The sequence below is a fragment of the Cygnus olor genome, chromosome 1 (genome assembly GCF_009769625.2).
Source record: "Cygnus olor isolate bCygOlo1 chromosome 1, bCygOlo1.pri.v2, whole genome shotgun sequence".
Classification (NCBI taxonomy): Eukaryota; Metazoa; Chordata; class Aves; order Anseriformes; family Anatidae; genus Cygnus; species Cygnus olor.
In genome coordinates, this window is record NC_049169.1 from 205647691 (window position 1) to 205663539 (window position 15849).

At 62.2% G+C, this 15849-nt stretch overlaps 3 protein-coding genes across 3 annotated transcripts; 2 read left to right on the forward strand and 1 right to left on the reverse strand.

Moving 5' to 3' along the window:
• The first annotated feature begins 77 nt into the window (after positions 1 to 77).
• Positions 78 to 4280, forward strand: NDUFC2 (NADH:ubiquinone oxidoreductase subunit C2). The gene is made up of 3 exons (XM_040544459.1): positions 78 to 292; positions 2899 to 3042; positions 4088 to 4280. The coding sequence occupies exons 1-3, from the start codon at positions 154 to 156 to the stop codon at positions 4135 to 4137; spliced, it is 333 nt and encodes a 110-aa protein (XP_040400393.1). The 5' UTR covers positions 78 to 153; the 3' UTR covers positions 4138 to 4280.
• Positions 4281 to 6010: 1730 nt separating this feature from the next.
• Positions 6011 to 7656, reverse strand: LOC121063719 (thyroid hormone-inducible hepatic protein-like). Its single transcript, XM_040544460.1, has 2 exons — positions 6481 to 7656; positions 6011 to 6353 (listed from the first exon to the last, which is right to left on the reverse strand). Exon 1 carries the CDS (start codon positions 6898 to 6900, stop codon positions 6499 to 6501), a length of 402 nt encoding a protein of 133 aa, XP_040400394.1. The 5' UTR covers positions 6901 to 7656; the 3' UTR covers positions 6011 to 6353; positions 6481 to 6498.
• Positions 7657 to 11893: 4237 nt separating this feature from the next.
• On the forward strand, positions 11894 to 13530 carry LOC121063720 (thyroid hormone-inducible hepatic protein-like). Its single transcript, XM_040544461.1, has 2 exons — positions 11894 to 13069; positions 13196 to 13530. The coding sequence occupies exon 1, from the start codon at positions 12650 to 12652 to the stop codon at positions 13049 to 13051; it is 402 nt and encodes a 133-aa protein (XP_040400395.1). The 5' UTR covers positions 11894 to 12649; the 3' UTR covers positions 13052 to 13069; positions 13196 to 13530.
• Positions 13531 to 15849: the final 2319 nt, after the last annotated feature.

Below are 15849 nucleotides of genomic sequence, written 5' to 3' on the forward strand. Positions count from 1 at the left end.
GGCGAGGGGTATTTGGGGGGCCGTTGCGTTAAAAATCAACAATAAAACCGAGGAAGGAAGGCGGCGGAACCCGCGTCAGGCGGCCGGCGCGCGCGGCGGAGGGCGGGCAGCGCCGCACGGCGGCGGGCGGTCACCTTGGGCGGGCCGGGCGCCATGGCGTTCCTCCCTGAGGAGGCGCGGGAGCTGCCGCCGCCGCCGCTGGTGAACAAGATGTCGGCGTGGCTGGGCGCGGCCGGCTGGGCGGCGGCACTGCTGGGCAACGGCTTCAGCCAGCGGCCCGTCCTCACCGCCGGTGGGTGCAGGGGGTAGGGGCAGGGTGAGGGGCTGGGGGGTGGGGGGTGGGGGTGGGGGGTGTGAGGGGGTTGGGGAGCTGAGGAACTGGGGGGGGAGAGGCTTGGGTTGAGGGGTTGGGGAGGGGTTGGGGGGGGCTCTGAGGGGTAATGGGGAGGATCTAGGGGGGATTCTGAGGGGTTGGGCAGGGATTTGGGGGGTCCGAGGGGTAATGGGGAGGATCTAGGGGGGACTCTGAGGGGTTGGGCAGGGATTTGGGGGGTCTGAGGGGTAATGGGGAGGATCTAGGGGGGACTCTGAGGGGTTGGGCAGGGATTTGGGGGGTCTGAGGGGTAATGGGGAGGATCTAGGGGGGACTCTGAGGGGTTGGGCAGGGATTTGGGGGGTCCGAGGGGTAATGGGGAGGATCTAGGGGGGACTCTGAGGGGTTGGGCAGGGATTTGGGGGGTCTGAGGGGTAATGGGGAGGGATTTGGGGGATTCTGAGTGGCAGTGGGGAGGATTTGGGGGGTCTGAGGAGTAATGGGGAGGATCTAGGGGGGACTCTGAGGGGTTGGGCAGGGATTTGGGGGGTCTGAGGGGTAATGGGGAGGATCTAGGGGGGACTCTGAGGGGTTGGGCAGGGATTTGGGGGGTCCGAGGGGTAATGGGGAGGATCTAGGGGGGACTCTGAGGGGTTGGGCAGGGATTTGGGGGGTCCGAGGGGTAATGGGGAGGATCTAGGGGGGACTCTGAGGGGTTGGGCAGGGATTTGGGGGGTCCGAGGGGTAATGGGGAGGATCTAGGGGGGACTCTGAGGGGTTGGGCAGGGATTTGGGGGGTCTGAGGGGTAATGGGGAGGATTTGGGGGATTCTGAAGGGCAGTGGGGAGGATTTGAGGGGGGTCTGAGGGGTAATGGGGGGATCTAAGGGGGACATTCAGGGGTTGGGGAGGGATTTGGGGGGATTCCCTGGGGTAATAGGGAGGGATGTGGGAGGACTGAGGGGTAATGGGGAGGATCTAGGGGGGACTTAGAGGGGTTGGGAGGGGTTTGGGGGGACTCTGAGGGGTGATGGGGAGGGATTTGGGGAGTCTAAGGGGATGTGGTGAGGAGTTTAGGAGGACTGAGGGGTGATGGGGAGGATTTGAGGGGGGTCTGAGGGATAATGGGGAAGGATTTGGGGGGATTCTGAGGGGTAATGGGGAGGATCTAAGGGGGATTCTGAGAGGCAGTGGGGAGGGATTTGGGGGGGTACTGAGGGGTAATCTCTGGGGGTTCTGAGGGGTTGGGGAGGAATGTGGGGGACTGAGGGGCAATAGGGAGGGATTTGGGATATTCTGAGAGGTTGAGTGGTTTGGCGGGGATTCTGAAGGGTGCTGGGGGGGGATTTGGGATTCTGAGGGGTAGGGCAGGATTTGGGGAGATTGAGGGGATGTGGAGAGGGATTTAGGAGGACCCTGAGGTATAATGGGGAAGATTTGAGGGGACTCTGAGGGATATGGGGAGAGATTTGGGGAGATTCTGAGGGGTAATGGGGAGGATCTGAGGGGATTCTGAGGGATGTTGGGGGGGAGCCCTGGGGTGAGTGACTGGAGAGGGATGGGATGTGGGGAGGGGTGTAGGAGGACTCTGAGGGATAATGGGGAGGATTTGAGCGGGTTCTGAGATATATGGGGGGATATGGGGGAACTGTAAGAGCTGTGGGGGGGAAGCTTTGAAGTGAGGGGCTGGATAGGGTTGTTAGCGGACTTTGAGGAGTATGGGGGTCGAGGGGATTTAGGGGCATGGGGAGGGGAATCCCTGAGGTGAGGGATGTTGAGGGGGATTTGGGATATTCTGAGGTATAAGGGGTTTGGGGGAATTCAGGGATATGGGGGGAACCCTCAGGTGACAGGCTGGGGGAGGATTTGGGGTGACTAAGGGATTTTGGAGGGGGATTTGGGGAGAACCTGAGGGATATTGTGTGGGGATTTGTGGGGACTCTTGAGGGATATGGGGCAGGAGGGGATGGAAGGGGTTTGCTTGGTTTTGCTTGGAAGTTTGCAGGGCAGCTGGGGAAGGCAGGGAGGAGGATTTGGGGGGGCCTGCACGAGGGAGAAAATGGAGGGAGCCCTGAGGTGAGGGATCTGGGGGGACAGCATGCCTCGCAAGGGGCTCGGGGTGTGAAGTGGGGAGTGTTGGTGCATGAGGGGAACAGGGCGGCCGTCCTGCTCGTGTCAGCCCTGCAAGGCGAAGGCTGCCTCAGGCACTGCTGGCACAGGTCAGGGGGCGGCCTCCTGTCACTGCTGTCACCACCAGTGCATGGCGTCGTGAGCTGTGTGAATGTTAAGCAATAATTACTAGGTTAGATAACCCAAAAGGGCGCTTTCCATTGTGTTGGGATGTCCTTTGTGCCACGCGGGGGGAATCGGTGTGCTTTGTGCTGCCGGATGCAAAAAAAAAAAATCACACAGCCAGAGAGTCACTGAGCTGAATTCAGAGCAGGTTTAAAAAGGAGAGGGAGCATCCCCAAGGATTCACCCGGGAGGTTTCTGATGTTGTTAAGGGGTTTGGGGCCTGTTTTAGGGGCTATTTGTGTCTTGCTCGATGTCAAATCATCACTTTGGTGTTTCTTTTTCACCTTGCAGGTGTTCACCGCCAGATTCTGTTCGCTACCGTGGGCTGGTTCGTTGGCTACTTCCTTGCTAAACGCACTGAGTACATTCACGCTAAGCAGGACCGAGAAATGTTTGAGTATATCAGGCACCATCCGGAAGACTTTAAGACAGCAGGTTGGTATTTTAAGAAGGACCTCAGCCTGCCGTAGCATGCGGGTTAATAAGCAGCAATATATATAAAGATGTTGATATCCTGCTTGCAGAATCTGCTCTTTTTTGACAAGTCATGCTGAGTCGTTGATGCTTTTTCACGATATAAATTGTAACAGTAGTCAGGAGTCAGCGTCTGAAAGCAGATGTTCTTACCAAGCTGATCAGCTTGATGACCAACTCTTCCTCTTAATAACTTATTTCAATATAAAAATGGCAGAGCCAAAACTAAAGAAGGAAAGCCCCAGAAAGCAATGAAAATCAGAAATCACAATCTTTGTTGTTTTTATTGTAAAATTGAGATGCCCTGGTGGAGATGAGGATAATTTGGTTGGCGTTCCAGGCATTGTACAACTTAGAGCCAGAACAGGTCCTTGTCCGTGCAGGTTTTCCTTTAGCAGTGACAGGTCACGCGTGGGAACGTTGCTCCCTGTTATGTGCTGACTGAGCACCGTCCCTAAGCAGTGCCCTGAGCTGCCCGAGGTTGCGGTGCATTTTGATTCCAAAACGCTGTGATGAGCCTTCAGAAAATAAGTAGAGCAGGGGGGAAAAGGAATAAATAGAAACGTCAGCCCGAAATGCAGTTGGCTGCCTGACGGGCGTTGTTTAAAAAAGCCTCAGTAAATAAATGTTGCGCTAAACGTACTCAGCTGAACCCAGCAATGCAACGGCACGGCTAAGGGCAGAATCGTTTGTTTTCTAATAAAACACAGCCAGGTGGCTGCCTGTTGGATAACAACCGCATCATGCTGTGTCAGCGGGCATCTGCAGACGTAAAGAAGCGTTGCAGTAGCGAGATCCCTTTTCAGGGATCTGCAGTTCTGCCCCATGGAAGAGAAATTGCGTGCTTGGTTTGTGCAGCAAGCTAGCTGGTAGCAAGAGACGGGTTTTCTGTAGCGTGTTAACCTTCTGAACAGAAAAATAGTGATGGTTTGAGCATTTCAATCTTTAAAATTGATCTCAAATGTTGAGTAGGGGTTTTCCTAAACCGACTCATTGCCCCTTGCAGGAAAGAAAAGAATAGGAGAGCTTCTGGAGGACTTCATTCCGAATCGCTGAGGGTTTCTCCGGCAGCTACAAGCCTGTGTCTCACAAAGCATCCGCTGAACAAATTCCATCCTGAGAACTCCTGCAGGCTGCCTGCAGCCGGTCATGGCTTGGGAAAAGAACTATCGTTCATTTTCACTGAATAAAAGTTAAGATTAAATACAGAGTATTCAGTTTTTTATTCTTCCGTTACATTATATCAATATGTTTTGCGTTCTTACCTTGCTTTTTTCTTTGCTGGCGATCAGGATTCAATCTTTCTGCCCTGGTTTGTGGATCCTCAGTAAGCACGTTGACCCCGAATGTTTTCCAGACATGCTGAGAATCCGCAGCTCTCCCGAATTTCACTGCAGGCTGCTCAGCACGTCTGGAGGCAGAAGTACTTCCAGTTGTATTTAAACGTTCAGGTCTGGAAACACAAAAAGGTGAGAGAAAATATTGCAGGTGTGGCCTTGGCAAGGTCACCAGTGGTTTGAGGGCCTCAGGGAAATGTCCAAAAATGGTGTTTAAACCCCAGCATGGTGTGCAGCCAGCCTTTGGCGTGACTTTTTGCTACCCAGCACCTGTAATTCTCACCTCTTTTCTCGGGGAAGCTCCGGCTGAGCTCTGTGTGCCTTCAGCTTGTCCCAGCGGGTGAGCTTCCAGGCATTGCACGCAGCCGGGTTTCTTTCCTTCTCCCATAACCAGCACCTGAGTGCTCCCAGCGATGTTTCAGCACAGCTTCCCGGCTCTTTGGAGCTCTGAATTCCCTCAGCATCCCTTGGGAGCAGCCAGGGTGCTGCGGGGAGCTGGGGAGAGCTTCGATGCATGGCAGTGACAGCCTGGGGCGCGTGCGGAGGAGGCCGTGCCCAGGGAGGGTGTTGGAGCAGAGCAGAGCCCGGCGTCCCCTGCCGTGGTGGAGGGGGCCTGATCCGCCATGGGGTGCTGCCAGGGACCTTTGGAGCTCGTGGCAGGTCACAGAGCCTTTCTGGAACATCTTGGGGCTCTTATCAGTCGCGTTGATCAGCACCGGGCTGTTCCTCCCCAGGTGCAGGGCTTCGTGCTTCTCACTGAACTGCAGGAGACGTTTCTCAGCCCACCTCGCCCGCCTGTCCAGGTCCCTCTGCATGGCAGCACGGCCCCCTGCTGGATCCCCCACTCCCCATGGGACTTTCCTCCAAAAATCTGAAACTTCTCCCCAGCTGCAGGTCACGTTGCAACAGGACAGCCTCAGTGCCTCCCAGCATCACCATCGATGCTCCAGCAGTTGGGGATCAGACAGAAGACCACAACTGTGCCGGGAACAAGGGGACACATGGGACACGGATCTCTCCTGAGTCTGGGGCGTTTCTCCGTGGTGGTGCCACGCAGACACCTCCTTGCTTACCTGCAAGGACCGGAGGTGACCCCGCTTAATCCCCATTCTGCTGCTTTTGTGACCCCCTCCCTGCCCCATCACCACACGCCCCTTGTTCACAGCCCCGTGCATGGCTCGTGTACAGGGCTGCTGCCTGCCCTCTCCCTCCCAGCTCCTGCCGGGTTTCCGTCCTCCTTATGGGCTCAGCCATCCCTGTGGGCTCAGCCCTCCTCACGGGGTCACCTCCTCTTGACAAAACCGTCTTTGCCCCGCTTGGAGAGGTGGCTCCTGCCTCTCCCCAGCACACGCTGAGCCTCACGCAGGGTCCCACGGCCCCACAACCCAAACCGTCCCTCTCCCAGCTCCCCGTGTCCCCTCTCCTGGGCCACCTGTCCCAGCTGGAGGTGGCAGCGCACCCCCAGTGCCCCCCTCCCGCCCCGTGCCGGGGGTGCAGACAGAACCCGGTGTGGGGTTGGGGCCCTGTTTGTCCCCGTGTAGGGGCGCTGGGTGCTGGGCCCTTCCCGTGTCCCACAACGACAGAACCACACGGCCGCTTCAGAGGGGTCCTTTTATTAGCAAAGAGAGGGGAAAAGTCCCGCGCGTGTCCAGGTACCAGCTGGAGACGGCTCCGGCGTTCACCGGGGCTCCGCAGAGCTCAGTGCAAGAGAGCGAGGCCGCCGCCTGCCGCCGCCGCCGCCGCCGCTGCTGCTGCTCTTTGAAAATAAAGAGGAGGGCACGAGGCGGGCAGCTCCGCTGGTGGCCCCAGGAGGGAACCGATGGCTCTTCCTATGAGGATACGGCCCCATCGCGTTCCCCGCGGGTCCCAGCTGCGGCTGGCGGGCAGTCCTGGCGCTGGAGGTCAGCTGCCGCGGTGCGAGGAGGCCGAGCGGGGCTGGGGGAAGAGGCAGAGATGCTGCGTGATGACCAGCACCTCTCCTGCGTGCCCAGCACCCGGCCCTGGGCTCCGGGAGCACCTCCGCGGGGCCCCCCCCGGGCTCTGTCCCCCAGCGCTCGCTCACCTGGAGGCCGCGGCAGGTTCACCAGCTGGGCTGCCCGTCGCCGGGGCTGATCTGCTCCAGGATCTGGCTGTACCTGCGCGTGAGGGCGTTGGTGTCCCTGGTGAGGTGGGTGAGGACCTGCTGCAAGCCGGCCAGGTGGTGGGACAGGCGCTCCTCCAGGCGAGCGTCCACGGCGGCGTCATCTGCGTCGGCGTCGCCGTCGGTGTCCCCGCTGGGGCTCGGGTCGGTGACGGAGGCCAGGCCTCGCTCCACCACGGGCTTGATGGCCTTGAGGAGCTGGTAGCGCTCGTACAGGTCCGCGGGGCCGCCCTCGTGCGGGGCCGCCCCGTCCTGGTCCTGCTGCGGGAAGACCCCTCGCAGCAGGCTGGGGAACATCACCTCCTGCTCCATCTTCTGGGTGGCCGAGAAGTACTGCTCCATGGCCCTGAGCGCCTCTGCCACTGCTCCCCGGGTGTCCTGCCGCTGCCCGGCCCCGCAGAGGCTTTTTATGGGGCCGGGCACGGCCCCGCTCTGCTCTGCTCGCCTCCCCTCTGCTTCCTCCTACCCTGGCCGGGCTGGGCACCACGGGGCCGGGCTTGGCTCCAGCTCCATGTCCCTGGCTCTGCCCGCGCGTGGCCTTGGCCCCAGCTGGCCCCCGGTGACGCCGAGTCCCCGGGGGTGCAGGGAGCCAGACAGAGAGGAGGGGAGGTGCTGTGTGGCCTCTGTCCGAAGATTTCCTGTCCCCCAAGCTGCGCCCGCTCCCTCCCGTCCCGTCCCTGGGTACCCCTGGGAAGAGCCGGGCTCCATCCGCCCACCTCTCCCCCGCCAGCTCTTTGGTGCCTCCATGGACGCCCCTGAGCCTCCTCTCGTCCGGGCTGAGCAGAGGCCTCCCCCTCAGCCTCACCGTGCCTGGAGGCTGCTCCGGTCCCTTCACCTCCTCCGGGGCCCTCGGCTGGACTCACGGCCACGTTCGTCCTGCACTGGGGAGCCCTGGACGGGGGCCAGCCGCAGGATGTGTCCCACCGGGAGCAGGGATCCCCTCCCTCGCCCTGCTGGTGCGGCTCCTCCGAAGGCAGCCCGGGCGGCTGGAGGCTGTCTGCTGGTGGGGTGGCTTCGGCTGGGACTTGGTGGCCGCGCCGTGTCCCTGGCTCTGCTCCCCCAGCCCCAATGGTGGTGCTGCCCGGGGGGACGTCACCTCCGTCCCCGTGCCTGTCCCCTGCCGCCCCGTCAGTGCTGCGGGTGTTGAGCAAGGCCCTGACGCAGCCACCGGCACAGAGGTGACGGCAGACGCCAGAGGCCTCGGCGTCGCACGCAAAATGCCCCCGGGGGTCCCAGGGACGTGGTGCCAGCCGGCAGCCAGGCACCAGGGGAGCCCAGAAATGTCCTCTCGCACGGGGCTGTCCCACAGCGAGCTGGGACGGGGATGGGGACCTGGCCTCCTGGCCACTGGCCTCTCCCAAATCCGGGCTGGGTTTGGGCATGGAGGGGACGTTGCTGGTCGTTCCCAGCCTGCCCGAGGGACCCAGAGCATCCCTGAGGTGAATGGGGTGCTGCCACCCCATGCACGGGCCTCTGGGCCACCACGGAGCTGCTGGGACAGGCAGGGCATTGCCGGGCTCCTGGGGCAGAGGGACACACGGCAGGACACTGCCTCCTGCTCCCCACTTCTGGGCTGAGCGTTGTCCTCCTGGGCTGCTGCGGAGCTGGGGGCGGCGGATGGGGGCAGCGGGGGCTCAGCAGCCCAAGGGTGGGCCCCAGCACCACATCGTGTCCCCACGTGGTGGTGGTGCTGCTCACAGGGCACACTGAGGGGGCACAGACAGCTCAGAGCTCAAACCAGGGCTGAAGTTCTGCTGAAATCCCACCGGGAGCGCGACCAGCAGCGTTGCCTGGCGCTTGCAAAAGGGCCAAAGGACAGGCTGCCAGGGAGTGTGGCAACCGGCTCCTATTTTGGGATCGGCCGCAGGGTCCTTTGGCCCTTTTGCAACCCTCGCTGGTGGCAGCTCTCCCCCGCATGCACACCGCGGGACACTCAGCCCCACGGACAACACATGCCAGGGACCCATGGCTGCCCCCACCTCTTCCCATCGTGCCACTAAACAACCAGGGGCTGGAGACCCCAAGGCACAGGACCCCGTGTGGCTGGTGGTGTCGGGCAGCTGCGGGTCCCTGTGGTGCCAGCCCTGCTCCAGCAGGGCCACCCCGAGCAGGTGGCCCAGCCCCACGTCCAGGCGGCTGCTGGAGATCCCCACACCAGACTTTCACCACTGGCTGCTACCCGGCGTGCTGGTGCCTGTACACTAACACAGACAGGATGAGGAATCCACAAAATGAGTTAGAAATGTGTTTCAGCTGTAGTGCTACGGTCTTATTTGTATGACAGAGGCACAGCGGGATGGCTCCCATGACTGCAGCAATGCCTGTGTTCTGAAGTAGGCTCTTTGGGAAGGGTAGGCTCGGGAGACAAGAAGAGGAGATAATGAGGAGAAATGCTCTGCTGGACTTCATTCTCACCAACGATGAGGGATTTGTTGGGAATGGGAAGGTCAAAGGCAGCCTTGGCTGCAGTGACCATGAGGTGGTGAAGTTCAGGATCCTCAGGGCAGTGAGCAGGGTGCCCAGCAAGCTCACCACCTGGACTGCAGGAGAGCTGGCTTTGACGTCCTCAAAGATCTGCTTGGTGGACTCCCATAGCATAAGGCCCTGGAGGGAAGAGGGGGCCAAAAAAGCTGGTTAATATTCAAGGATCACCTTCTCCCAGCTCAGGAGTGATTCATCCCAACACAGAGGAAATGAGGCAAAAAGGTCGAAATGTCTGCATGGATGAACAAGAAGTTCCTGGACAAACTCAAACACAAAAAGGAGGCCTACAGAGGGTGGAAGCAAGGATGGGTAGCCTGGGAGGAGCACAAAGACATTGTCCAAGCATCCAGGGATGTGTTTAGGAGAGCTAAAGCCCAAATGGAATTGAACCTGGCCAGGGATGTCAAGACAAGAAGGGCTTCTATAAGTACACTGGTGACAAAAGGAAGACTGGGGAAAATTTGTGCCCACTGTTGAACAAAAAGGGGGATCTGGTTACACATGGCAGTGAAAAGGCCGAGGTCCCGAATGCCTTCTTTGCCTCAGTCAGGAAAGCCTGACCTTAAGGAATCCCAGCTCTCAGAAACCAAGGGGAAAAAACAGAGCGAGGAAGATGTACCCTTGGTGGAAATGGACCGAGTCACAAAATATTTGAGCAGACTGGACACAAACGAGTCCATGGGCCCTCATAGGATGCACCCATGGGTGCTGATGGAGCTGGCAGGTGTCACTGTGAGGCCACTCCTGATAATTTTTGATCAGTCATGGAGAGTAGGAGCAGTGACCAAAGACTGGAGGAATGCAAATGTCACTCCTAGCTTCAAGAAGGCAAAGAAGGAGGACCTGGGGAATTAGAGGCTGACCATCTTCACCTCAGTCCCTGGAAGGTGATGGAACAGCTCATCCTGGAAACCATTTCCAGGCACACGAAGGAGAAGAAAATGCTTAGGAGCAGCCAGCGTGGATAGAACAAGGGGAAGTCATGCCTGACCTACCTGAGAAGCTGCAAAAAGGAAAACACGAGCTTGATGGGTGAGGGGGGAGCAGTGGATTTTGTCTTCTTGGATTTCAGTAAGGCTTTGACACTGTCCCCCATAACATCCTCATGGAGAAGCTGCTGAAGCAGGGGAAGGGTGAGAGGACAGCGAGGTGTTTCGAAAACTGGCTGAATGGCTCGATCCAGAGAGAGTGGTCAGTGGTGCAAAGTCTAGCTGGAGGCTAGACACACGTGGAGCAGCTGGTGGTCAGTACAGGATCCAGCCTTGTTTGACAACTTCATTAATGATCTGGGCGATTCAGCAGATTGCATCCTCAGCAAGTCTGCAGATGACACGAAACTGGGAGGAGGGGCAGATCGGACAGAGGGCCATAGAGCCATCCAGAAGGACTTGGACAGGCTGGCGAGGTGGGCTGAGAAACGTCTCCTGCAGTTCAGTGAGGAGAAGCACGAAGTCCTGCACCTGGGGAGGAAAAGCCCCAGGCACCAGGACGTGCTGGGGACCCCAGCTGGGCAGAAATGGCCCTGGGGGTCTTGGTGGGCACCGGGTGGAACGGGAGGCAGCCACGTGCCCTTGACACTCAAAGGCCTCGTGGTCTTTTGGGCTGCCTGGGGCAGAGCAGGGCCAGCAGGCCGAGGGAGGTGATCCTTCCCCTCTGCTCAGCGCTGCTGAGGCCGCCCCTGGAGCGCTGGGCCCAGCGCTGGGCCCCCCAGCACCACGGGGACCCGCAGCTGCCCGACACCAGCAGCCACTCGGGTGCTGCAGGGGGACGTCCCTCCGGTCATTTACCCGGCAGGAGCAGGAGGACGGGACCTGTATGAGGGGGAGGAGCTGGCGGGCACAGCGAGGAAGGCTGCTCTCACCTCAGGCGTTGCTTCTGGCTCGGGCGCTGCGCTTGGCAGCTGGAGAGGCTCATGGAGCAGCAGGGTGGGAAGTGGACAAATGCAACTCCAACATGCACGATGGGAAGAGGTGGGGGCAGCCATGGGTCCCCGGCGTGTGTGTGTCTGGGGCTGTGTCCCGCGGTGTGCATGCGGGGGAGAGCTGCCACCAGCGAGGGTTGCAAAAGGGCCAAAGGACCCTGCGGCCGATCCCAAAATAGGAGCCGGTTGCCACACTCCCTGGCAGCCTGTCCTTTGGCCCTTTTGCAAGCGCCAGGCAACGCTGCTGGTCGCGCTCCCGGTGGGATTTCAGCAGAACTTCAGCCCTGGTTTGAGCTCTGAGCTGTCTGTGCCCCCTCAGTGTGCCCTGTGAGCAGCACCACCACCACGTGGGGACACGATGTGGTGCTGGGGCCCACCCTTGGGCTGCTGAGCCCCCGCTGCCCCCATCCGCCGCCCCCAGCTCCGCAGCAGCCCAGGAGGACAACGCTCAGCCCAGAAGTGGGGAGCAGGAGGCAGTGTCCTGCCGTGTGTCCCTCTGCCCCAGGAGCCCGGCAATGCCCTGCCTGTCCCAGCAGCTCCGTGGTGGCCCAGAGGCCCGTGCATGGGGTGGCAGCACCCCATTCACCTCAGGGATGCTCTGGGTCCCTCGGGCAGGCTGGGAACGACCAGCAACGTCCCCTCCATGCCCAAACCCAGCCCGGATTTGGGAGAGGCCAGTGGCCAGGAGGCCAGGTCCCCATCCCCGTCCCAGCTCGCTGTGGGACAGACCCGTGGCGCGAGAGGACATTTCTGGGCTCCCCTGGTGCCTGGCTGCCGGCTGGCACCACGTCCCTGGGACCCCCGGGGGCATTTTGCGTGCGACGCCGAGGCCTCTGGCGTCTGCCGTCACCTCTGTGCCGGTGGCTGCGTCAGGGCCTTGCTCAACACCCGCAGCACTGACGGGGCGGCGGGGGACAGGCACGGGGACGGAGGTGACGTCCCCCCGGGCAGCACCACCATTGGGGCTGGGGGAGCAGAGCCAGGGACACGGCGCGGCCACCAAGTCCCAGCCGAAGCCACCCCACCAGCAGACAGCCTCCAGCCGCCCGGGCTGCCTTCGGAGGAGCCGCACCAGCAGGGCGAGGGAGGGGATCCCTGCTCCCGGTGGGACACATCCTGCGGCTGGCCCCCGTCCAGGGCTCCCCAGTGCAGGACGAACGTGGCCGTGAGTCCAGCCGAGGGCCCCGGAGGAGGTGAAGGGACCGGAGCAGCCTCCAGGCACGGTGAGGCTGAGGGGGAGGCCTCTGCTCAGCCCGGACGAGAGGAGGCTCAGGGGCGTCCATGGAGGCACCAAAGAGCTGGCGGGGGAGAGGTGGGCGGATGGAGCCCGGCTCTTCCCAGGGGTACCCAGGGACGGGACGGGAGGGAGCGGGCGCAGCTTGGGGGACAGGAAATCTTCGGACAGAGGCCACACAGCACCTCCCCTCCTCTCTGTCTGGCTCCCTGCACCCCCGGGGACTCGGCGTCACCGGGGGCCAGCTGGGGCCAAGGCCACGCGCGGGCAGAGCCAGGGACATGGAGCTGGAGCCAAGCCCGGCCCCGTGGTGCCCAGCCCGGCCAGGGTAGGAGGAAGCAGAGGGGAGGCGAGCAGAGCAGAGCGGGGCCGTGCCCGGCCCCATAAAAAGCCTCTGCGGGGCCGGGCAGCGGCAGGACACCCGGGGAGCAGTGGCAGAGGCGCTCAGGGCCATGGAGCAGTACTTCTCGGCCACCCAGAAGATGGAGCAGGAGGTGATGTTCCCCAGCCTGCTGCGAGGGGTCTTCCCGCAGCAGGACCAGGACGGGGCGGCCCCGCACGAGGGCGGCCCCGCGGACCTGTACGAGCGCTACCAGCTCCTCAAGGCCATCAAGCCCGTGGTGGAGCGAGGCCTGGCCTCCGTCACCGACCCGAGCCCCAGCGGGGACACCGACGGCGACGCCGACGCAGATGACGCCGCCGTGGACGCTCGCCTGGAGGAGCGCCTGTCCCACCACCTGGCCGGCTTGCAGCAGGTCCTCACCCACCTCACCAGGGACACCAACGCCCTCACGCGCAGGTACAGCCAGATCCTGGAGCAGATCAGCCCCGGCGACGGGCAGCCCAGCTGGTGAACCTGCCGCGGCCTCCAGGTGAGCGAGCGCTGGGGGACAGAGCCCGGGGGGGCCCCGCGGAGGTGCTCCCGGAGCCCAGGGCCGGGTGCTGGGCACGCAGGAGAGGTGCTGGTCATCACGCAGCATCTCTGCCTCTTCCCCCAGCCCCGCTCGGCCTCCTCGCACCGCGGCAGCTGACCTCCAGCGCCAGGACTGCCCGCCAGCCGCAGCCGGGACCCGCGGGGAACGCGATGGGGCCGTATCCTCATAGGAAGAGCCATCGGTTCCCTCCTGGGGCCACCAGCGGAGCTGCCCGCCTCGTGCCCTCCTCTTTATTTTCAAAGAGCAGCAGCAGCGGCGGCGGCGGCGGCGGCAGGCGGCGGCCTCGCTCTCTTGCGCTGAGCTCTGCGGAGCCCCGGTGAACGCCGGAGCCGTCTCCAGCTGGTACCTGGACACGCGCGGGACTTTTCCCCTCTCTTTGCTAATAAAAGGACCCCTCTGAAGCGGCCGTGTGGTTCTGTCGTTGTGGGACACGGGAAGGGCCCAGCACCCAGCGCCCCTACACGGGGACAAACAGGGCCCCAACCCCACACCGGGTTCTGTCTGCACCCCCGGCACGGGGCAGGAGGGGGGCACTGGGGGTGCGCTGCCACCTCCAGCTGGGACAGGTGGCCCAGGAGAGGGGACACGGGGAGCTGGGAGAGGGACGGTTTGGGTTGTGGGGCCGTGGGACCCTGCGTGAGGCTCAGCGTGTGCTGGGGAGAGGCAGGAGCCACCTCTCCAAGCGGGGCAAAGACGGTTTTGTCAAGAGGAGGTGACCCCGTGAGGAGGGCTGAGCCCACAGGGATGGCTGAGCCCATAAGGAGGACGGAAACCCGGCAGGAGCTGGGAGGGAGAGGGCAGGCAGCAGCCCTGTACACGAGCCATGCACGGGGCTGTGAACAAGGGGCGTGTGGTGATGGGGCAGGGAGGGGGTCACAAAAGCAGCAGAATGGGGATTAAGCGGGGTCACCTCCGGTCCTTGCAGGTAAGCAAGGAGGTGTCTGCGTGGCACCACCACGGAGAAACGCCCCAGACTCAGGAGAGATCCGTGTCCCATGTGTCCCCTTGTTCCCGGCACAGTTGTGGTCTTCTGTCCGATCCCCAACCGCTGGAGCATCGATGGTGATGCTGGGAGGCACTGAGGCTGTCCTGTTGCAACGTGACCTGCAGCTGGGGAGAAGTTTCAGATTTTTGGAGGAAAGTCCCATGGGGAGTGGGGGATCCAGCAGGGGGCCGTGCTGCCATGCAGAGGGACCTGGACAGGCTGGCGAGGTGGGCTGAGAAACGTCTCCTGCAGTTCAGTGAGGAGAAGCACGAAGCCCTGCACCCGGGGAAAAAGAGCCCCAGGCACCAGGACGTGCTGGGGACCCCAGCTGGGCAGAAATGGCCCTGGGGTTCCTGGTGGGCACCGGGTGGAACGGGAGGCAGCCACGTGCCCTTGGTGCTCAGAGGCCTCGTGGTCTCCTGGGATGCCGGGGGCAGAGCAGGGCCAGCAGGCCGAGGGAGGTGATCCTTCCCCTCCGCTCAGCGCTGCTGAGGCCGCCTCTGGAGCGCTGGGCCCAGCGCTGGGCCCCCCAGCACCACGGGGACCCGCAGCTGCCCGACACCAGCAGCCACTCGGGTGCTGCAGGGGGACGTCCCTCCGGTCATTTACCCGGCAGGAGCAGGAGGACGGGACCTGTATGAGGGGGAGGAGCTGGCGGGCACAGCGAGGAAGGCTGCGCTCATCTCAGGCGTTGCTTCTGGCTCAGGATCTTTGCTTGGCAGCTGGAGAGGCTCATGGTGCCCTGGGAAGTGTCCTATCAGGACATCCGGAGAAGTGCTCTACACCGCTGATGAACGTGACTGATAAGAGCCCCAAGATGTTCCAGAAAGGCTCTGTGACCTGCCACGAGCTCCAAAGGTCCCTGGCAGCACCCCATGGCGGATCAGGCCCTCTCCACCACGGCAGGGGACGCCGGGCTCTGCTCTGCTCCAAAACCCTCCCTGGGCACAGCCTCCTCCACACGCACCCCAGGCTGTCACTGCCTGGGAATGGAGAACCCAAACCAGTCATGGTCACGGATGGTCCTTGTCCTCGCAGAGCCAGCACAGGCTGGAGGAGAAGGGTCTGGTCTCAGACCTCTGTGCAGACAGAGGGGCAATGCAGGATTCGGTGCGGCTCTGCAAGGGCTCGGGGCGCAGTCGCTGTTGCCAGCTGCCACGAGGAAAAATTCTGCCACCACTCACAGCTTTACCTTGGCTCTCTGCTTGGGGTTCTCCGCTTCACAACAGGAACTGATCCCAAAATCAGTGAGCTGAGCATACAGCCAGTAGCAGGAACACAGGGATAAACCACAATGCTGGACTGAAGGTGTCCAGCACCCACAAACTGCCCAATGCCCTCCCACCACCAGTGCCACCAAGTCCCAACCAAACTCACCCCACCAGGCAGCATGAGCTGCCCGTGAGCCTCCTCGCCTTCCAGCTCCCTGGGCACCCAGGGACACGGCGGCACCGGGGGCCAGCTGGGACCAAGGCCACGCGTGGGCAGAGCCAGGGACACAGCGCAGCTGAGCCCCAGCGGGGTTGGAGCTGGAGCCAAGCCCGGCCCCGTGGTGCCCAGCCCGGCCAGGGTAGGAGGAAGCAGAGGGGAGGAGAGGAGAGCAGAGCGGGGCCGTGCCCGGCCCCATAAAAAGCCTCTGCGGGGCCGGGCAGCGGCAGGACACCCGGGGAGCAGTGGCAGAGGCGCTCAGGGCCATGGAGCAGTACTTCTCGGCCACCCAGAAGATGGAGCA